This window comes from Melitaea cinxia, chromosome 14 (assembly GCF_905220565.1).
Source record: "Melitaea cinxia chromosome 14, ilMelCinx1.1, whole genome shotgun sequence".
Taxonomy (NCBI): domain Eukaryota; kingdom Metazoa; phylum Arthropoda; class Insecta; order Lepidoptera; family Nymphalidae; genus Melitaea; species Melitaea cinxia.
Genome location: NC_059407.1, coordinates 5,943,689 through 5,967,265, shown reverse-complemented (window position 1 = coordinate 5,967,265; position 23,577 = coordinate 5,943,689). Strand labels below are relative to the sequence as shown.

Sequence of the window (23,577 nt, the reverse complement as noted above, 5' to 3'; positions counted from 1 at the left end):
CCATTTCATACGTAAAACATTCCCCGTCTTGCTCTTTCCTATTGACATGTCATTAGCACGAATGAGATACAAAGAAAAGTCTAGTTTCGGTATATGAATGAAATCAGTGAGTAGTGGATTGTACGAATATAGGTGTCTGCGCGGCAATGTAGTGGATGTCTCGTAAAGTTTTATGTGTGTGTGAATGCGGCGTAGTACGTGATACGACGTAATACAAGCGTCGTCGCCGTCTCGCGTAAATTATATGTAAGCATGTACATCATTATACAAATTGCATACCTATTTGCTATCAAATAGATTCAGATAAGTTATTGGAACGAAGTTGGAGTAGGATGGAAGCGAGATCGAAAAAAGCGTTACAAGACTTTTTCTCGACACTTCTTGCTATTGTGCGCGAACATGTGTCATATTTTAATTACGACAAACTAATTATTACCGTGATTGAAAATGATCATTAACTATATCTTAACTTTTGTTTATTTTATAATAAATGATAATTTATGTTTATTTCGTGCTGTGTGGCTACGGCACTAAAGAATTTAGCCACCCCCTCTCTTCCCGTGGGTGTCGTAAGAGGCGACTAAGGGATAACAAGGTTCCACAACCACCTTGGAACTTAAGAAGCCGACCGGTGGCGGGATAACCATCCAACTGCTGGCTTTGAAATACACAGGCCGTAGACGGGCAGCAGCGTCTTCGGTGCGACGAAGCCAGTACTGCGGTCACCAACCCGCCTGCCCAGCGTGGTGACTATGGGCAGAACACATGAGTTCACGTTATTTTTAGCGTAAACTTGTGGAGGCCTATGTCCAGCAGTGGACTGTATAGGCTGTAATGATATGTTTATTTCTAAAACTATATATATCTGTCTGTTATTGGCCTTATTTTTTTTGTAATTTGTTTATAGTTTTATTAACTGAAACGCTGTTGGTTTTCTTAATAAATAAAAATTTTGAGCTGATTTAAATCAAGTAATAAAATCGAGTTCAATTAGGTACATCGACAAGAATACAACGTAGGTAGACAAAAAAAAAAAAATAGTCAAGTAAATAATTATGCATTATCAAAGATTACTCCAAAAGTTGTTAACAGATCTCAGTGAAATTTAAATGTGACCATATTATAAACATCGGTTTTCGATTAAATTAAAAATCATCAAAATCAGCACACCCAGTAAAAAATATGCGGATTTTCGAGGGTTTCCATCAATTTCTCTGGGATCCCATCATCAGATCCTTGTTTCCTTATCATGGTACTACACCTGGGATATCTACTTTCCGACAAAATAAAAAATATGTAGTGTCATGGGACACCAGGTAGGAAAGAAGTTCCTTCGTATAGTATAGAAGCAACACAATTTGAAAAAAAAATGTTTAATTTTATATATGTTGCAGTCAGAACTCTTAACCAGTCAAAAGTACTATTGACTAGCGAAATCAGTCAAAAGTACTTTTGACTGGACAAGTTGGTCAAAAGTGGTTTTGACTGAAAATTATTGGTTATTAGTACTTTTGACTGCAAATTCGCGGTTAAAAATACTTTTGACTGACGCTCTCCGTCAAAAGTAGTTTTAACTGCAAAAAAGCTACAGTCAAAAGCACTATTAACTCGCTAGATGTGAATAAATTTAGTCAAATGATCCTGATAAACCATAATAAATTTATGCCCGCGATCTTCTTGCGACTGCATGTCAATCAGATCGACTAGGCAGTGGCAGTTCATTTCAGTGTGCAGGATCGGTTTCTAAACCTGACCCATACTTTTCTTGCCTTTCTTCCTTTGGCATACTTCGCATATTGATAAATATATATTAATCATTTCTTTTGTAACATTAGCGTACTTTTTTGCCGTTTCATTCTTAAGTCTATCGCGACCACCATGCCCTATATAAATATGAGCAGTATCAATAGTGTCGTAGATTTCCTCAGCCGGCAAAAATATTTAACAGGTTCTGTGTTTGTAACTAATTTTTTTATACCACAAACTTCGATGTGTTAAAGCGTTGTAGTCTACTGTACTGTCATGATGTTTCCTTTTCATTAAATTTCGCGTCTTCCACATCCATTGCAATTTTTTCAAATTTTTCTTTTGTCATCACATTGAAATTACTATCTTTCATATCTTCCATCGCTAAAATTCTTTGCAAAAAGCCTTCTTTCTTTTCGTAGTCACTCATTTTTGTTCTAATATCAGCACGTTCTCCACTAATAATGAATAATATAAAAGTTTATATGTGCGTTTGTCGTTATTTTTATCGACCACCTTAAAATTTTAAGAGTTTTGACTGATACAACCAGTCAAAACCACTTTTGACAGAATCATTTAGTCAAAAGTACTTTTAACCAGCTCCATTGGGCAAAAGTACTTTTAACTGTTATTTTAGTCAAAAGTATTATTGACTAAGGCAAACGGTCAAAAGTACATACAAAAATTTATACTCAGTCAAGTCTCGATAACCTATCCTCTGCTGTGGTTGCCACTAACAATGACTTGGCAACTATATACCAATGGAGTAAATCATATGGACTGAAAGTTAATCCTAGCAACTCACAAGTCATTGTCATTGGTAGTCCCAATATCATGTCGAGAGTTGATTGGGGTAGCCTTCCTTCTGTAACATATAATTCTTCTGTAATACCTTACTGCACCTCTGTAAAGGATTTAGACATTTACTTAGACCCAACCTTGTCATGGAGCAATCATATAAAAGAACTGAGTAAAAAGACATTCGCGGCCATAAGCTCGTTGAGACGTTTGCAGTCATTTCTTCCCATTCCCACTAAAACTATGTTAGCACAATCTCTACTATTGCCTGTTCTTGACTATGCTGACGCAAGCTATACCAACCTAACTGAAGATCAACTTAATAAACTTGAGCGGCTTCAAAATGTTGCAATCCGATTCATATTTGGATTGCGCGAATTCGATCACATTTCTGACTTTCGCTCTAAGCTTAAGTGGCTTCCTATCCGTCTTCGCCGAAATTTACACATTCTCTCACTTCTGTATTGTGTACTATTTAAACCAACTAGTCCTTTATACTTGAAGAACAAATTTGAATTCGTTGGAGATCACAGTAAAGTACTTCGTTCGTCTGGAAATCTTAAGCTTAGAATGCCTGTACATAAGACCAAATATTATCGAGGTTCATTTGCTGTTCAGGCTATTATTTTGTGGAATACTTTACCCTTACATATTCGCAAAGCTCAAAGCATTGGTTTATTTAAAAAACTTGTAAAAGACCATTATCTGTCTCTTAATAGGACTTAATTATATATATATATATATATATATATATATGTATAAATGTTTGTATGTATGTATATATGTATGTGTGTATTATTTACCGTGTACTTATATTTTATTGTTATGTACGTGTATATTTATACCTATAGGAATATTGAATAGTTTATCATATTTTTAGGAGAAACAAACTTATTTATTTAAAAAAAAGACAGAAAACCGAACACTTAACTTCTATTTATTACTCATTTTTACAAATATAACAATTATCACAAAAATTAATCTTAACCACTAACTTAATCGAAAATAATGACCGAGAATTACAATTTAAATTAACCAAGCAAACAACCGTTACTTTGAATATAAAAATGATCAACGCACTCGTCATGTAACAACGACCTATCGTTCCGAAAGCCGAGAAGCAAATGAGCCCTCTGAACGGGTAGGGACTGCTTTTATTGACGTTGTTGCATGACGTTACAAAACGTATTAGCGGGTAGGGAACTATTTTTATTAACACTGTTGCATTACGTCACGAAACGTAATAAAATAATCGAGATTATGCTAACACGGCCTCTCCTGACCGTGCGCCGTCCCCGGTGCACATTTTCACCACGAGCGCTGGCTAGTCGGTGGACGCTGATAAGGACTCGAGCTCGCCGTCTCCAGGGAGAACTCCTGGGGAAGCAGTAGCGGGTGCCGTCGAAGGCCCAAGCTGAGCATTGTCACATTCATCGTCTGTAGCAGACTTATGTGATCAACGGACAGAGGCAGCACTACACGATACCTACTATGTGATCAACGGACAGAGGCAGTATTACGTAATATCCACTATATGATCCAGGGACAGAGGCAGTATTACGCAATATCCACTATGTGATCTAGGGACAGAGGCAGTATTACGCGATATCCACTATGTAATCAACGGACAGAGGCAGTATTACGCGATATCCATCAGGTGATCCAGGGACAGAGGCAGTATTACGCGATATCCACTATATGATCCAGGGACAGAGGCAGTATTACGCGATATCCCTCGGGCAGAGGCTGTATTACGCAATACCCATCACACAACATTTACTTTACCTTACGGGCAGAGGCAGTATTACGCGATACCCACTATGTGATCCAGGGACAGAGGCAGTATTACGCGATATCCCTTGGGCAGAGGCTGTATTACGCAATACCTATCACACAACATTTACTTTACCTTACGGGCAGAGGCAGTATTACGCGATACCAACTATGTGATCCAGGGACAGAGGCAGTATTACGCGATATCCCTTGGGCAGAGGCAGTATTACGCAATACCCATCACACAACATTTACTTTACCTTACGGGCAGAGGCAGTATTACGCGATACCCACTATGTGATCCAGGGACAGAGGCAGTATTACGCGATATCCCTTGGGCAGAGGCAGTATTACGCAATACCCATCACAGAAAGCAGACAGAGGCAGTATTACGCTTGTCTCAAATAACAAAACGGTCATTTTGTCACGTCGTGCCAGCAACGTGCAAGTGCCATCGCACGTGTACAGCTCCGCAGCACATCGCACCAATATACGGAGCCACCACACGCATGACTACGCCGACACGCGTGACCACGCGTGACCACACGTGAAGGCATCTCACATACCACACTATTCATGTACATTGCTGTAAAATACGACAATTGGTTAGCTTGCTAATTCATGAAAAATATAGCAGTGTAAATATAGTACTGTGCGGCTACGGTACTAAGGAACATAGCCACCCCCAACTGTTGACCAAGGGACAACACAGTTCCGCCACCACCATGGAACCCAAAAAGCCGACCGGTAGCAGGACAACCATCCAACCGCTGGCCCCGAAATACACAGGCCGAAGATGGGCAGCAGCGCCCCCAGCGTGACAAAGCTAGCCCTGCGGCCACGAACCCGCCTACCCAGCGTGGCGACCACGGGTAAAACACACGAGTTCACGCCACGCTTGGCGCAAACTTGTGGAGGCCCATGTCCAGCAGTGGACTGTATAGGCTGTAATGATAATGATAGCAGAAGCTCCACGTTTGCTTACCTGTACTGCTACCATGGCGGTGTATACCAACCGCTATCGAAGAATACGAAGCACGTGTCCGGCGTCCACTCGCCGAGCCACTGAACCATGTGTTCAGTGGCTGCCCGTATCGTCTTACCATAGGAGCCTGCCAACAACTTCAACTCGTATCGGTTATGCGGGAGTGCGCTAAGCACACTGTAAGTGCTTGCTAGATTTTAATCACAAAGACAAGGTCCTCTACAGCAAAGATTCGCCGTTTCTTAATAATTTGGCAATACAGATATAGCCTGTAAGACCTAGAAATTGGTTAACCTGTCTTGCGTTGGTAGGCTTCGGTGACTGAATAAGTGCCTCAATTTTACTAATCTCACGCTCGGCCTCACCTGACCTTGGTAAATTAATCAACCAAGATATTCTACCTGTTTCTAAAAAGATACTCGTCTTAAAGCTGCTTCACGTTCTATCCTGCATCACACAATCATTTAACCACGACAGCGCTTCATCCCGTAAACAACTACCCACACGACCTAAACTCGCGACAGAAATTAAACGACGACCGATCCCGACCTCTCGTTTAATCAAATTTTGGCATCGCCCTTAAAACAATTAGTGACTCGCGATAAGCACTAAATCGTCCCAATTATTAATTCACTTCGTTCTATTTACTTCCACACTCCAAAATCGTGCACAGCCGGATCAAAATTGGAGACATAATAACTCTGCGGCTTGGTTTAAGCAATGAATTTCGTGATGAGTTGACTGTCGATTGTTCGATAGTAGACAGACGAGTCATAATCGCATCTATCGTATATCGTAATCGAACTACTACATCTGCGCGAACGAGATCTACCCAAAGTAACGAATACTCACTGTTACTGCGTGATAACCGTTCGAGATTCTCCGAACACAGCCTGCGTGGTCGCAGGGAACGTTCAGTAAGTTGACACGACGCCCACTCGCGACGATTGCACACACCTGAGATAACCTTCCATCGTCAGATTCACTTCGCGATCTATGACGACGGCGATTTACCCGTGACGGCCTATTGCGCGTTTGTTCGTTCCTTATAGATTTACCGCGGGACTGCCTATTTTCACGGCTAGGAGTCCTGCCTGATCGACTATGAGAACACGAACCGCACGATCGTGAACGCAGCATGACGATTTCAAATTAACGGCTGTTTGCTTATGAAGTGGTGTCGTAAGGAGCAATCCCACTTCTGATTTTAGGAGAAACAAACTTATTTATTTAAAAAAAAGACAGAAAACCGAACACTTAACTTCTATTTATTACTCATTTTTACAAATATAACAATTATCACAAAAATTAATCTTAACCACTAACTTAATCGAAAATAATGACCGAGAATTACAATTTAAATTAACCAAGCAAACAACCGTTACTTTGAATATAAAAATAATCAACGCACTCGTCATGTAACAACGACCTATCGTTCCGAAAGCCGAGAAGCAAATGAGCCCTCTGAACGGGTAGGGACTGCTTTTATTGACGTTGTTGCATGACGTTACAAAACGTATTAGCGGGTAGGGAACTATTTTTATTAACAGTGTTGCATTACGTCACGAAACGTAATAAAATAATCGAGATTATGCTAACAATATATATTTTATTTGTATTATTTGTATCTTATTTTGTTTGATGTACGTTTATTATACACCACCTACTTATTTCTTTTTTTTCCTCTAATCCTAACCCTAAGGTTGCCTGGAAGAAATCGCTATTGAGCGATAAGGCCGCCTCATTGTGCATTATACTTTTTTTTTCTTTACAATTCTGTATGAAATTACTCTGTGTGGTGTACAATAAAGAATAAATAAATAAATAAAAATAAATACTTCTGACTGATTTTGCTAGTCAATAGTGCTTTTGACTGGTTAAGAGTTTTGACTGCAACATATATATTTTCTAGGTCTTAATTTTTTTTTGTAATTTTTTTGATTGGTTTTTAATTAAGTGCATAAAAGTATTTAGAAAATTTAGTATTTTAGAAAATAACAAATAAAATAAAATAAATCAAACAAAAAAAAAAAAATAATAATAATTCAAACTATTAAGTGAAATAAAAAACATGTGTCTTTATTTATTTTTGTCGACAGTATAAAATTGCATAAATAATTTAAAAAAGTTTACTAGTAATATTTTAGTTTTATAACCGTCATATTATACAGCCATGACTGATATTATATTTTGTGTTTTGTTTATTATTGTCGTCATCTTATTATGTATTTTGTATGTATGTATGTATGTATGTATGTAGGCATGTATGTATTTATGTATGTATGTATGTCTGTGTGTATGTATGTTTGTATATGTAGATGTATGTATGCAAGTTTGTATCTGTTTATATATGTTTATATTTTTATGGTATTTATATATGAATTATTTGCTCATGTATATACTAAGCCACTAACGTTACTCTATATTTCCTCCCGTTTTTTCATCTTTATCTGAATTTTATTGGTAATCGATTTTGCACGCCTACAAACGTCTGTAGTGCTATTCTGTAAGAACATTTTCGTGTCTCGACAGCGGAATCCGCGGTGAGATATCAAATTCCTATTCATTAAAACTCGACAGTCCCGTAGCGCCACACTTGTGAGTGCGGCGACGAGTCGAACCCTGTTGCGTGAGAACGTTGACATTTAATAGTATGAATTCGGTATTCTGTAAGGCGATTTACCGCTTCACACATCACAATTCGAGACTTGATTCGACACTTGACTTCATGCACATATTCTAAAATACAGTCATAAGAAAAGAATATCGATAGAATAAACACAGCTCGTAAATTGCCGCTCTTCGATTCGACACTCACTTCACATCGCTTGTGCGTACGGAATGTTTACAGAATTCCAAACCAAGGTGAAGTGGGTTCGCTTTCGAAGTGAGCGCTGTCACTCAGGTGAAGCTCGATATCGAAATTGTTATTTACAGAATAGCCCTGCTGTCTAAAGTATAGAGCACTTTTTTTTGTGGACAGTGCGATTTTTATTTTTCGGATTGAGTTGTTAAATTTGATTATCATTTTTTTCAGACGGAATTTTGTTTCACAAGCTGACAACAATGCTGCTAGGAAACGAAATTATAGTGTGAAATAAGTATGTATTTTTCTTATTTCGACTCCCGATTACAAATAACAAAAACGACAATAATGTGAGAATTAAATGGAACGTAGGTAACATTAATTGTCAAAACTATTACTACAGACAAATTGACCAAGGTATCCATTAATTATGCGGTTAAAACTTCAATACTGAAGTTAGTAATGTTTCAAACTCTTTAAATATTTGTCTACTAGCTATAAATTCTGAATGAAATAATAAAAACAAAATCGTGTTAAAGTTTTGGTCTTCGTATTTTTGTAAAGTACCTATGTTCTTGGTTAATTAGTCATTAATATAGTCGTCTAGATTAGTGAGCATGCCACATGTACTTTTTGAGTTTATCCCGGACATACATACAGACAAACAGACAAACAGACAAAAATTCTAAAAACCATATTTTTGGCTTCGGTATCGATTGTAGATCGCACCCCAAGTATTCTTTTAAAAAAATATTCAATGTACAGTTTGACTTTCCTACAATTTATTATATGTATAGATATATATATGTATACAGATGATAATTAAATCATCTGTATATATGTATATAAAATTTCAGTATCATGATGAGATTATAAGTCAGACTTCAAGGAGTTCCAGAATCAAAATGTGAAGTCCATATCTAAATTTCATTCAACAGACTGCGTGATGCCGCGACAAACATATTGATATGATGTAGGTACATTTGAAATCTTAAAAATAATATTTTTGGTGTGTTTGACTTAAAGACTCAAAGGTTATAAGTAGTTTTTTATATGAAATAAATTACATCAGCTATGAGTAGTGTTATCTGCATCGAACTCAGAGAGAGTAGAGTAGAAAAGAGTTTGGGCGTGTACTTGAAGTGTACGTTATAATTCTATAAGTTTTAACTGAGGTAGGGCACAGCAGGAATTTCCCCGACTGGGGTAGTACCTCGACCTTACAGATGATCACAGCTAAATAATACTGCTTTCAAGCAGTTTTGTGTTCCTGTTGATGAGTAAGGTGACCAGCAGGGCTATTCTGTAAATAACAATTTCGATATCGAGCTTCACCTGAGTGACAGCGCTCACTTCGAAAGCGAACTCACTTCACCTTGGTTTGGAATTCTGTAAACATTCCGTACGCACAAGCGATGTGAAGTGAGTGTCGAATCGAAGAGCGGCAATTTAGAGCTGTGTTTATTTTATCGATATTCTTTTCTTATGACTTTATTTTAGAATATGTGCATGAAGTCAAGTGTCGAATCAAGTCTCGAATTGTGATGTGTGAAGCGGTAAATCGCCCTACAGAATACCGAATTCATACGATTAAATGTCAACGTTCTCACGCAACAGGGTTCGACTCGTCGTCGCACTCACAAGTGTGGCGCTACGGGACTGTCGAGTTTTAATGAATACGAATTTGATATCTCACCGCGGATTCCGCTGTCGAGACACGAAAATGTTCTTACAGAATAGCACTACAGAGCTCCTGGGGGAGATTGGGGATTGGGTCGGCAAAGCGCTTGCGATGCTTCTGGTGTTGCAGGCGTCTATAAGCTACGGTAATCTCTTACCATCAAGGTGAGCCGTACGCTTGTTTGCCGAACTAGTGATATAAAAAAAAAGTATTTTTTAATTCTGTTTCATTTTAAATAAGTTCCCATTGAAATATAATTATGTATATAATTATGACTTATAACTTCATTCGAATACGCAGATTTCATCACCATTTTTTTTACTTTGCCTTCAAATAAATTATCATTACTAAATTAAGAAATATAGTGTGATGTGACAAATTATAATGTTCACATACTATAGTCTGATGAACAATTATTAAAACACGAAATAAAAAATACCTATTAAAATAGAGACGGTAAATCCCGAGAAATACTCGTCAGTAATTAAATAGATACACCTATAACGTCATACCTATATCTCGTAATTTTGAAGATAATACATGTTCAAAATATAAAAGTTCGTTGGCAAAACTAATGCTTTTTGAGTATAGGATTGTTCCTATCTTGACACTAGTTTCAGTACACAAAATTTAATATTTACGAGATCATTATTTTTTTTAGATTTGCTTTCTATACGTATCTATAAATAATCTTACAAGAACTTTGTAGATAAACCCATTTCGAAGACAACGACTGCTTAGTGAATTTTTGTTTATCGTGTTGTAAATTCCACAAAATTAAATTTAAACTGTTTTGACCAATCCTTTGCTACCTATTAGTGTTTAGTATATCTGTATAGTGTTTTTCAAATTCGGAAGCACGTAGAGGAATTAGTCTCTACCCACCTAGATGAACGCTTTAATTTTTATGCTTAGACTGGGCTTTTCCAGATAGTCCAGATAAAAACAGATAAAAATTGTATGAAAATTTTGGAATCCCTGTTTCAAACACACAATAGTTAACAAAAATTTCCCAAACAAATCATCGTTTTTGATTTGGAATTTTCAGCAGGGCTAAGTGTATTAATTAATGTACATATAATGATTACATAACAAACAAATAATGATTAGTTCTTAAGTTGTAAATCGTACGCCTCGTAGTTGATGTCGGATTTTATGTGATGTATGTCTCTAAGATATCACGCTACGGTAAATATTTAACGCGACGATGACATCATAACAACAAGCAAACAGCTAAGTATTTTAAATATCAAATACAATCAAATCATAAATTTCTAAGAATATACTAAAATTGGTTTGATCTGTATTGTCAGCCGCTTAAGACTAAAGTAAACCGAATCACACGATATCTTGCTAATATGTTCAGCAAATTATTCAGACATTGAATATGACATTTCATAATGTTTATAGCATTGCTTTCAAGCAGTGTTGTATTCCTGTTGGTGAGTAAGGTGACCAGAGCTCCTGGGGGGAATTGGGGATAGGGTTGGCAACGCGCTTGCAATGCTTCTGGTGGTGCAGGCGTCTATAAGCTACGGTAATTGCTTACCATCAGATGAGCCGTACGTTTGTTTGCGGGTCTAGTTGTATATTATCTATACTCTATACAAATAAATAAAATTGAAGTGTGAAGGGAGGCTATATTCTTTAATGCCGTAGCCACACAGCAGTCTATTGATAAGTTTATTTATATTTTATTAACAGTATTGTGTAATTTTATAAAGAGTACCTGGGTGACCGAGCCTAGCTCGGTATTTTTAGTAAATCGTGTTTTTTGAAATCCATATTTAAATTCGAATTACATATTTATAAAATATGAATAATACTTTTTTTAAAATAACGAGTGCAATTAAAAAAAAGGAAAAAAATAATTGATCAGTGACATTGGGATTTGAACCATGATCTCCTCGGTTGATCCCGACCGGCCGATTTCCCACCGAGCTATTACAACTTTAATGACAGTTGCGAAATTTACCTTCGTATTCTAACGATATTGTAGCTATTTTTTCACTCCCTAAAAACAGGGATAAAACGTCATTTTCTAAAAATGAATCCTAGTTAGATGGATTTATCTCCCCCGAAACCTCCTATATACTAAATTTTATGGAAATCGTTGGAGCCGTTTCCGAGATTCAGATTATATATATATATACAAGAATTGCTCGTTTAATAGTATAAGATACACACACCATTACATTATAGTAAATACTGTACATACCTAGGTTCGTTGTACAAAAGAAAATACAAGGAGGTCATTGATGAATGAGATATTCAACAATTTCACGTTCACACGATCAAGACTGGGAAAACGCTGTATACAATAGCGGGATCTCGGATCTCATCGATTCTGTGGGAATCGTCACATGTATTTTGGTAGATACTCATTTGACATCACTGATAAAAGTTTAAGATATAATATTTTTTAAGATATATTCTTATTTTTTACACTAACGAATTCCAATAAATATATTTTAATATTTTTATGGCATATTGCAATTGTGAATCTCAAATCTTAAGAAATGCAGTTTGCGTATTCTGCCTCTTGCTGCAATGCTGTTTAAGTCTATTCGATACTTACGTGCAGAATAAAGTTTATCCACAAACGTTGGAACAGACCCTTATAATATTTTTAATTTTAATAATCGCTTTCAAACGCCTTCTTTTGGAATTCTGTGGATAGGCAGCTGCTTTCAACGCATTCTCTGTTTCTCGGCTCCGTTCAAGGCATGAGTTATCAACGTTACCATCTAAATATATACCTAAATAATCGTCATCAGTAGGTACAAATGATGTCTGTGTTAAACATTGAATATACTATAGAAACAGTAACTACCTGTAATAATTTTAAAAAATATTGATTGATTTAATGGCTTTCAGTTGTGCCAAAGTAGTTAAAAAGTATTACTAAATTTGTCAGAATAATTTACAATGCCCAATTTAATTTAGATAATTTGAAGAAATAAAAAAAAAATCATGTCAATCTTGGCACTGTCATTATTATGATACGTTTATATTTAAATACTAGCTGACCCGGCGAACTTCGTATAGCCTAACAGTCGATTCTTTAATTTTTTATTTTTTTAAGTTAATAAGTCAACAATTACATTATGTCAATAATTAAAAATTATAAAACTCACAAAATTCTTTTAATAGTCACTAAAAAATCACAATGAAAATTTTTTTTTAGAATTTTTCTCTGCGTAAGAACCATCCTCGTACTTCAAGGAATATTTTAAAAAAAGAATTAGCGAAATCGATCCAACCGTTCTCGAGTTTTGCGCTTAGCAACACATTCAGCGACTCATTTTTATATTAAAGATTATTTGATAAGGTATTTATAACCCAGTGTTTATAAAATATATTTTAAACCACACAAATTAAACTTTTATAAATTATAATCTAGCGATTATTTCAAGTCGAGTCTTGCATAAAAAAAAATTACTAATTTATTTTTACTCACTTCAGCCTATTGCAGTCTACTGCTGGACATAGGCCTCCACAAATTCGCACCAAAAAATGGCGTGAACTCAATATGTGTGCTACCATCATGAACAACACGGAGGGGAGTAGCCATGCACAGGCGTTCCCTCTGTCAAGACTCAAGGTATAAGTCCAAATGGTCCTAGGCGTACAATAAAACTAGTTGCAGCGGCACTGATTATAGACTAAATCTAGTTGAGCGACCTTTTTTTAAGAATTTTTTATCACATTATGACTTTATACTTCTTTTAAGCCTTTTTTAAATCTTAAAATTAGAAATTTTATCGGTCGTGTTGTTTCGGATTTGTTTACCTACACAAGCCACTCGCCCTCATACAAAATGCGGATCAGTCAAGCGATTGATCCGAGTCTATTTCCGAGAAGTTGCTGTCGCCGAGCGATAGTGTTTTTACCGGTTTACTCGTTGATAGTTATCGATAAAAACAGCAAAGGCAAAGGAGGAGACACGCATATTTAAGATTCTGATATATTTATAATATAATATTGCGAGCTTAATTTTAATATACATAGTTTTATAACAAAATTGCATTAAATTAAACATAATATAATATTTACGAGTATTAACACATTTTACTAGAATTAATTTGTGTGAACTTCGACTATCTTATATGTGAAGAAAAATAATTGATATTTTATAATTAAAAGACATATAATTAACAAAGATAGGCCTAGATCAGCTAAATGGCCTTTTATATATTATTGAACAATTGGACAAAACACATCAGACGAGGCTGTATAGCTTAGTCCCTTTGGCTATCCCTTGTGATAACGGATAGAAAAAAAATCTATGACCCTAATTCCTATTAGCAGCGTGACCAGATTTAGTAGATTTCTACTTTTGTGGTAGATTTCGAGGTACCGGTAACAGTATCTAGTAGGTAAAAAATATTTGGTATATTTTGGTAGAATTCACGCTTTTCAACTACACTCGTACATGTTTTTCCTTCATAGGCAAACCTATCGAAAAAATGCGGGGTATTCCCCTTTTCATCGAATGGATTGTAACTATTTCTTATATTAACTATTCGAGAGGGAAAGCTGTTGCGGAAATCCCACATGTATTAAAAAAAAAATATTAGGTAGGTAGGTTTATTTTTAATTTTTATTAACTTAATCTTAAAACTTAAATTATACGAGTTTTGAGATTTGTAACACTGTTTGTACTTAAGTTTTATTTTACATAAATGATACTTTAGTCTTGGGCTTAATCGGACGTTGTCAGGTACTCTATTCGTACAATTCGAAAAATGTACTACGTTATTAGTAATATTAGTGACCAAATGATAATAAATAGTACCTGGCTACAAAACAGTGTACAGGTCCAAATACTTTTTTTTCATCGTTTGATTTTTTTTTGTCTTCTAGCACTAAAAATACGATAGTAAAATAACTAACCTCATTATACAAATTATTTGATTCTCATTAATATAACGTAAACAAATTCCTTTTAGAATAGTTTACGTTATGTTCATAAAATTTTGATTCAAAAGGAGACATTAAAACGCGAAATGAATAGAATGCGCGACGCGATGTAACTCGTTCGTTCGTACCGTTCTGCTGTATAACTCTGTTTCATTTTAGAGCTAACCAACGTCGTACGAAGGTACTAATAACATCATCTCGGACAGTCGGACAGTTGGACAATCGGAGAGTGTGATACTCGGATCCATAGACGTACAATACAAACTCGTCGGACCGCGGTGAACGTAGTTCAAGTAACATAGATTATACAGTTGATAGTACTATTACAGTGTACGATTAGTCCGATTAGGTCCGAATAGCGATTGACGTTTGGTACTTTTGCATTTCGTACCTTACTAAGTAACGTAACTTTTTAATACATCGCACATGTGCTACCCAAGACTATGGTATTTCCCAGAGGCATTTTATACGAGCCTCTTATTAAAAAAGCCAATTTAAGCTGTATTTCATAGGTACTAAGGATTCAATAATATTGTTCATGGAATGTAGGGGCTTCCCACAGTTATCAATACCAAGTGAAACACAAAATTTCAATAAAAAGTAGAATATTTTATAGATGCTAAGAAATAGGGCTTTCAAATCAAATTAATGGACTCAAAACAGCTTTATAACAATGTTATCCAACATAATGACCATAACTCGATCACAATTTAAAAATACCTATTTTTCTGTAGATTTTAATTTTGGGTAATAAACATTGATTTATCTAATTTACGGTGTTTTCTTTGTTCATCTTATTGTTTTGTCGTTGTAATCAAAAGAACAATATTATACTTTTTCGTTGTAACACAACAGCTAAAACATGTAATCGACTTTTAATATTTTCTCGTTCTCTTTTGGTAGAATTTAGTAGTTTTTAACCCCCACAAGCAGTAGATTCGTTAAATAAAATCTGGTCACACAGCCTATTAGTGACATGATGTATATGGAGCAAACTGCGGGCCTGGGTTTTGTTTATTATAAGTTAATAAGATAGAAAACTTTATATATATATAATTTTAAATGTTTGTAGCTAAGAGATAAATAAATTTTAAGTACATCATGGGGCGACGATCAATTAATACCACCAAGAGTGGTAAATACATGAACCCTACGGATCAAGCACGTACGTATTCGATCATTATTAACTTATAATTTGAGGGTTTTAGCCCTATCAACTGTATGCTTTGCTTAATTATTCAGGTAAGGAGGCCCGAAAAAAGGAATTGAAGAAAAATAAGAGGCAAAGACAGATGGTTCGAGCGGCAGTGCTTAAAATGAAAGATCCTACACAAATCCTAGAAGAACTACAAAAAATCGACGAAATGGGTATATTTAAGCATGATTTTACTTGTTTCCTATATTAGTAAGCCATATTAAAGCATTATAATATTTTTTATAGCCATAATATACAAGGGTTTCTCACAAGATTTCATTTACAGAGTACAATGTATTACAACCATCGCCACTCAATGAAAAAGTTTTAAAGGAAAAAAGAAAAAAGTTAAGAGAGACGTTTGATAGAGTTTTGAAGATGTATGTAAGTAGTAAAAACTTAATTTTATAGTAATAAATAATAGCAAATTATGTTATAGTATAGTATTTATTATATTTCTAGTGTGTTACATATTGAAGCGATAATACAATAAATATTGAAATAATAAAATTTATGACAGATTGATTAATTATTATTTGGATGTTAGACAATAAAGGTATTTCTTCAATTATTTCAGGATAAGGATGATCCAGAAAAGTGGGTGGAACTAAAGCGTCAAGAAATGGAATATGATAAACGACGCGCACATTTAATATCTTACTATGAATCCGTTAAACATGCCCAATCTGTTCAAATAGATGACATTCCTCTGCCTACTTTACAAGTATGACACTATTTTGTATTGATGAATATTTATTATTTACTTTATTTTTGTGTATTTATTGTGTAATAATTGTAAGTTGGCTATGAGTTAAACCTTAACCAATTTAGAGTAATTAACAGATAACAGTAATCTGTTATCCAGTTTTTATATGATGACCTCAAATTCTTTACATATTCTTCGAAGCTCTCGAGATCAACAAGGATTAATGGTTACGCTTAAATATTAAAATTCAAATATTTGTTCACAAATGAAAAATATAATAATGTCCTATGGTCCTATATTTATGTTGTAAAATAATGATAATAATACAAACAATGAATAGGTTAAATAATATGGTGCAATTTCAAATTTGTCGAATCACATTGGCTTATCTATACAATTATTTGCGTGTAATATATAAATATAGTGTATATTCAAAAACATCTATTAATATATACAATGATAAGTAATTTTGGTTTATTTTATTGTATCACAAAAGAAATATATAAAAGTAATTTGCTTTTGTAATAATAGTATTTTTATTTCAGGTTCCCGACAATCTGATTTATGGCAATGTTCCATCACAAATACCACTGCCAATGGATACTGTGCATCCTAATTTGCCAGTTAGACCAATCTTAAAAAAAGATTCTGTTTATAGAGTAAGCTAAACATGTTTTTAATTTTTTATTTTTCATTTTTTATTTTATCTGATTTTGTGTTGTAAATAAGATAGTAACATTATTCAACAGCGGTGATGACGGGCATATTTTTATCTTCTTTTTAAAAAAAAAATATGTTGTATATTTGTTGCAAATAAAATGGCAATAGTTAATCTGTGCTCATATAATACACCATATAATTATATGAGTTTGTTTTTGTATAGTTATTACTGATCTAAGAATCTACTGATCTGAATTGAAATAAATTGTTTTTGTGTAAAAATGCTTTGTTATCAGAGGCTATAATAAATAATGCTTGGTTTTGAGATGCAAGAAAGTGAAGTAGTTAATATAAATGCTGTAGAATGTGCGCATTAGTCTATTTATTTATATAACTTATTAGTGGCACTCCCTTTCTTTGCATATAAAGACCTGAACAACAGCAAACTTGTGTAAGTTCCCAGACGGCTTAATCTTTCCAACTCATTCCTAGATGATTTCATTTTTTCCAATTTTTTTAACAATTATCGTAATATTTTACAAATTTACACTGATTCTTAATAAATTATGCATATAAATTTTCCCCATAAATCACTTTCTGTTGTGTAAACCAAATTGAAATTAGTTTAGTAGATTTTGAGTTAATCGCTAACAGACAGACAGATGTGGCGTAGGACCTTTGTTTGATATTATTTATAGATAATATTTTATTTATTTAGTATTTATTTAATTAACAATTTTTTCTGATACATACAGAATTATATAGTTTTATTTTCAATAACATTGTTTATTTTTTTATATTTAAGGAAAGACCGTTAGGTGTAGAGCCACCAGGTGTACCTCCTGGTCCACCTCCAGACTTTAGTACATTAATTTCGGAATATATGAAAATGAATATTAAGCACAAGGAAGGAAAGAAAACTCTTCGCTTTTCTGATGTTCCCGATGAAGGACCACCTGGAGATTATGTATGCATATTAATATAATGAAACTTATGTGTTACAATTTTTGTTAACTAAAGTGTACTTTTTTCATACCACTATGGTTAACAACTATTCATCCCATCTAATTTAAAATAATCCTTCTTTACAGTACACTACTAAAGTATGTCTGTTAGGATCTTATTTGTTGGCTATTTAATTATTAAATAATCTTAAAAATTATAAAGATATGAAACATAAAAGCATAATCAAAAATAAGTTTTTTTAAAACCATTTTTGTTGTGTATTCAACATTAAAATAGGTACAATATAATTGATGTACCTATTATTCAATTGTAGCCAATGCAAAAGAAACAAACGATAGAAGATTTTGACGGAGAAGCTATGGAGGATGATCACCCATCATCACCAACGTCTGTCCCAGCGAATCCAGCACCGAAACCAACGTCACTACAACAACGAATGTTGGCTCTCTCTGGGCAGAATATTGATGATTTTATGAAGGAAATGGAGGAAGTACATAAAAAGAGGGAACGAGACAGAGCCGCTGATTTGAATGCAAGGTAAACAATAATTATTTGAGATAAATATTTGAAGAACAAATAAAAAAATAAAACTATTTTTGCTTATAGTTTTAGCGAAGGCTTATTGTGTTAAATTTATTTGTGGACACAGCTTTGGTTTATGTGTTTATTTTTAACTGTTTGTGTTCCTTAACAATAAAAATAAAAAGTAAATTTGCATCTTTTGTGGTTTTACACATTTTGGGGTAATATTCTTCTTAGTTGATTGATGCCAAAGTAGTTTTCATCTATATGTCATATAAAATACGTATCTGTGTTGTAGTCGACTTCTATAAAATTAAAATTTGGAATGGTTCTGTAACAAATTTCGTTACCGTGACAATAATTATATTTGAATACAAAATTAACATTTTATCAATTATTACATATGCCTAAACTTGTTATATTATTATTATTATCATATGGAAATATTAATACTAGCTGTGCTCTCGGTTTCACACGCCTTAATTTGAGGAAAAAGAAATAGCCCATAGCCTTATCCTTCGATAATTGGACTATCCATAGCAAAAATTATTTTTCAATTAGAATCAGGAGTACCTAGGATTTGCTCGTTTACTTAAACAAACTTTTTCGTTTTATAATATTATATAACTATATATAATATTAACCAGAGATTATAGACTGAAGAATTTGTTATAATAAATACATTACTCCCAATTTGACAAATTCTTTAAGTGTTGTATAACTTATTTATCAAGAAAGGTTATAGGTTATATAACATCAAACCACAAACAATAGGAGCTGAATAAAAATTACAGCGAAAATCTTGAAAATTTATTTCTGTTGATAATAATAATGTACAAATTAGTATGGAAAATATTAACACAAAATTTTGATATGATACAAGTAAGATGTAAAATAATAAACTAATACTAATTCTTACAGACTGAGTGCTCTCAAGCGTACCACAGGAAGAGAGAGTGATTCGGATAGCGACACAGAATCACAAGCTCCTCATCTACTTCATGAATTCACCCTGGAGCCGCCCGGTGCTGAAATGAGACAGATGCCTCCACCGTTGTTACCACCAGGTAAGAACATGCATAATTGATAATTGATTTACCTTGTAACTATTCACAGCTCTTGTGTAGTGGTTCGTGTGCCGTGTAGGCGCCTAAACACTGGCAGTTTGCTACTTCGATTCCCGTTCGGCACAGATATTTATATTTGTAAAAATATTTGTTTCCGGTTTGGATATCTGTCCTTGTGGGTCTCCCCACCGTGCCCTGGAGAACACGTAAAGCTGTCGGTCCCGGTTGTTACCATATACACCTGATCGTGATAGTTACTCGAAAGTAGGGATTATAGGTATATAGATATATATATATATATATATAGATTATAGAAAGGGGAGTATACACGCCCACCCACAGTGGAGCAGCGTGGTGGATTAAACTCGATTCTTCTACATGAAAGAGCAGTGGGAAGTTACAAGCTCAATCGTGACCCAAAATATTACAAATTTCACAAATTTTAGTAATTTTAAATAATTATTTTTAACAATGAGTGAACTTAAATCGTTATAGATACGTATTTTTGTATTTGTATTTTTTAATTAAATATATTTTAATCAGTTGTTCCAATATTAAATTTTAATTTCGCTGCTATTTCCAATACTACTTTTCATTTGCCAGGTCTTCGCCCCCCTATGCTGCGCCCGCCAGGTGCTCCGCCCGGAGCCCCGCCCGGTGTCCCCCCCGGTGTTCCCCCCGGAGGGCTCCCAGGGCCTGCTCCAGGGCCCCTTCCTCATGGATTGACAAGTATAAAAATATAGTTTTATAATCTAGGAGCTTTATTAATCCAAAAATTTTTCTTAATTTGGTTATTGTTTATAACTGTATATACTAACCGCCTTCCGCGTAAATTCCGATCCCGTAGGGACGTTGGGATACAAAATAGTCTGTAGTATGTGTTATTCTATATCTCCAGCTATCTACGTATCAAGTTTCATTACAATAACTAGTATATATATATAACCAGTATACATACTAGCTGGTAGGTAGGATTAGTGAGTACTTCGAGTAGCTCTCTCTTTATCTTGACTAGCCCGTTGGCGCAGTTTGTAGTGACCCTGCTTTCTGTTCTGCGGGTCGCGGGTTCGATTCCCGCCTGAGTCTGGGTGTAATATAATATTTGTATTTATATATGTATTATTTCTGTGTGTGTTTATTAGAAGGAATAGTTATAACGGTCGGCTGTTACCTGTAACACAAGCATTAAGTCGCTTACCATAGGAACAGAGGACTGTGTGGGTATGTTATATGATATTTATTTATTTATTTATCTATATACCAAAATTCATCTAAATTGGTTCTGTGACATAAAAATCAATTTGTTACTACCAAATGTGTATTATAAATATATTATCAACTTTTATTGTATTTATGGTTCACTGTTTTTAAGATAATGGCTTACTCATAAAAGATAGATATATGCTGTTGCGGACTTTTTTGTAGGACTAATTAAGATAAACATTTCTTTTATACATTATATACGTTTCAACTCTACAGTTTTTGCAGCGGACGCAAGAATAGCTCGCAGATGGCAGATTTTTTCCGACTTACTTAATCATTATCGTTATATTTTAGACAATTCACACACTATCTTTAAGAAATATAGCCTATGTGTTATATAATGTATAAGCTATATTATCGTAAACTTTCATTACAATCCATTTAGTAGTTTTTGCGTGAAAGAGGTACAAATATCCATACATCCATTCATACAAACATACATATACATATACTAGCTACAGTTATACATTAGTATTTGACTTGTTAGGATTTTGGGTAAAAAAGAAAATGATCTTGTTAAAGAATACCATATTTCTCCAAACCTCCAAACAGTATTTATTTTTTCTGAAAATGTTTTAGCAAGCTATATTATCGAGGAATTTATGAATTGCTATGAAATATGCTTAGGAGTTAATTAATATTTGAGTCTTTATAAGTATTATAGAAAACTAGATCTTAGGTGAGTATTAGAAAACTCTACAATAGATTAAGCCAAAGTACACTGTTATTACCTACTAAACTCCAGTTTGTATAAATAAGAGTTACCAATAACAAGTTCTCCTTTCGTTTAAGATTCACGTCTTCTGTATCAATTCTGTTTAATCGTCCCAGACGTACCCGGTATGCCAACTGGGGCTCCGCCGGGTCCCCCGCCGGGCCTCCCGACGCGCGGAGTCCTGCGCCCCCCGGGCCCTCCCCCTGGGGCTCCGCCCCGCCTGTTCAGACCGCTGGTACCGCCGCCCCCGCCTCACGTCTCCGTGCTGACTGCTGCTCCTCAACTGATATCGAAGAAAGATGCGGTTCAAGGTCTAATAAAATTTGTTATTTATAATTATTAACTTGTTCACTGTAAACTTTAGAGGGTCAATATTTTGAGTTGTTGAATTCCTGCCTTGTACACAAAATATGTAATAATAACTTATACAAACCAATTCAAACCACCAATCAATAAGATTGGTGGCATCCTAACTTAATCTCAGTGAAAACTTAAACAGTTTTTACTGAGGTTATGTGCCTAAGCTATCCTAATTGAATGTTAAAATGGATGTTTTTGTATTTTATGGTCACTATAAAATTATGCGTAAATATTTGTTAAATATTTTTTCTTCATATTTATTGATAAAAAACAAGTTCAAAATTAAAATAAATCATATCAATTTTCCGCAAGTAAAGTTCTACATATTTTATATAATATATGATATAAAAATACTAAAAAAAAAGATTCGTTGATAAATAATCATAAAATTAGGTAGACGAGAGTCGCCATATAAAAAAAAAAGAATAAAAGTACATCACATGTTAGTTTTATTTTAGCTGCATGTACTATATGCAAGCTTTAAATTATTTTTATTGACTATATTTGGTTTAATAATGTACATATATTAATGTTTATAAATAATTTAATATCAGGAGCAACAATAAGCGCGAAACCTCAGATCAGAAATTTATCAGCGGACGTCACTCGTTTTGTACCGTCGGCGCTACGTGTAAAGCGAGAGGACAAAAGAGCAAAGCCCGACCTCAAGTCCGCCCTACCGCGACCTTCCGAACAACCGAAACAACCCAGCAAGGACGATGCATATATGCAGTTCATGAAGGAAATGGAGGGATTGTTATAGAGTTAAATAAACTGATTCACTTTATATTGGAATTTTCATTAAAATAGTTTTGAATAGCGTTGTTTTTTTTAATCTATATAATTCTATTACCTTTAATATTTATATACTGTACCGTTATGACAATACAGATTAATTAACTGTTGAATTTTACCCCTATAACATACCTACCCCACCCCAGCCTGCAAAATAATGATATTTGTAATAAAAAAAAAATAGTAATCGACAGATTTTCAATTGCTCAATTCAACTACGTTGTCCTTTTAAATTGCTCACCTTAAATTATTTAATTAAAAATCAATAAAGTTGTTGAAAAAAATTCATTTATCTATATTTTCAAACTCCTATATCTTTTGATGTATACAATATTTTGAATTGCTCAAAGTGTTAAAAAACTGCTCAAGTTGCATTCATTATTGCTCAAGTATAGTTTGAAACAGACCCACTTGCCTTAATTTTTAAATAAATATAAATAGTTTGAACAGATAAAATAATGATATTTGTAAAAAAAAAAAAAAAATACTAATCGATACATTTTCAATAGCTCAATTCAACTACGTTATCCTTTTAAATTGCTCACCTTAAACAATTTAATTAAAAATCAATAAAGTTGTTGAAAAAAATTCATTTATCAATATTTTCAAACTACTA

General features: G+C 34.2%; 1 protein-coding gene and 1 long non-coding RNA gene across 2 annotated transcripts; both read left to right on the top strand.

Moving 5' to 3' along the window:
- The first annotated feature begins 109 nt into the window (after positions 1-109).
- LOC123659962 lies at positions 110-8,649 on the top strand. The gene is made up of 2 exons (XR_006744108.1): positions 110-246; positions 8,340-8,649. It is a non-coding gene; the product is annotated as an uncharacterized LOC123659962 (long non-coding RNA).
- Positions 8,650-15,647: 6,998 nt separating this feature from the next.
- Positions 15,648-22,987, top strand: LOC123659959 (WW domain-binding protein 11). Its single transcript, XM_045595115.1, has 11 exons — positions 15,648-15,877; positions 15,955-16,080; positions 16,194-16,291; positions 16,485-16,631; positions 17,159-17,272; positions 18,079-18,240; positions 18,553-18,776; positions 19,683-19,828; positions 20,432-20,557; positions 21,923-22,117; positions 22,721-22,987. The coding sequence occupies exons 1-11, from the start codon at positions 15,814-15,816 to the stop codon at positions 22,927-22,929; spliced, it is 1,611 nt and encodes a 536-aa protein (XP_045451071.1). The 5' UTR covers positions 15,648-15,813; the 3' UTR covers positions 22,930-22,987.
- The last annotated feature ends 590 nt before the right edge of the window (positions 22,988-23,577 follow it).

Excerpts from the sequence above, each read along its gene's own strand:
- LOC123659959 (XM_045595115.1), top strand. The coding sequence starts at position 15,814 with ATGGGGCGACGATCAATTAATACCACCAAGAGTGGTAAATACATGAAC. Across the intron at positions 16,292-16,484 it reads ATAGAGTTTTGAAGATGTAT|GATAAGGATGATCCAGAAAA; the intron begins GTAAGTAGTAAA and ends CAATTATTTCAG. Across the intron at positions 19,829-20,431 it reads TCCACCGTTGTTACCACCAG|GTCTTCGCCCCCCTATGCTG; the intron begins GTAAGAACATGC and ends TTCATTTGCCAG.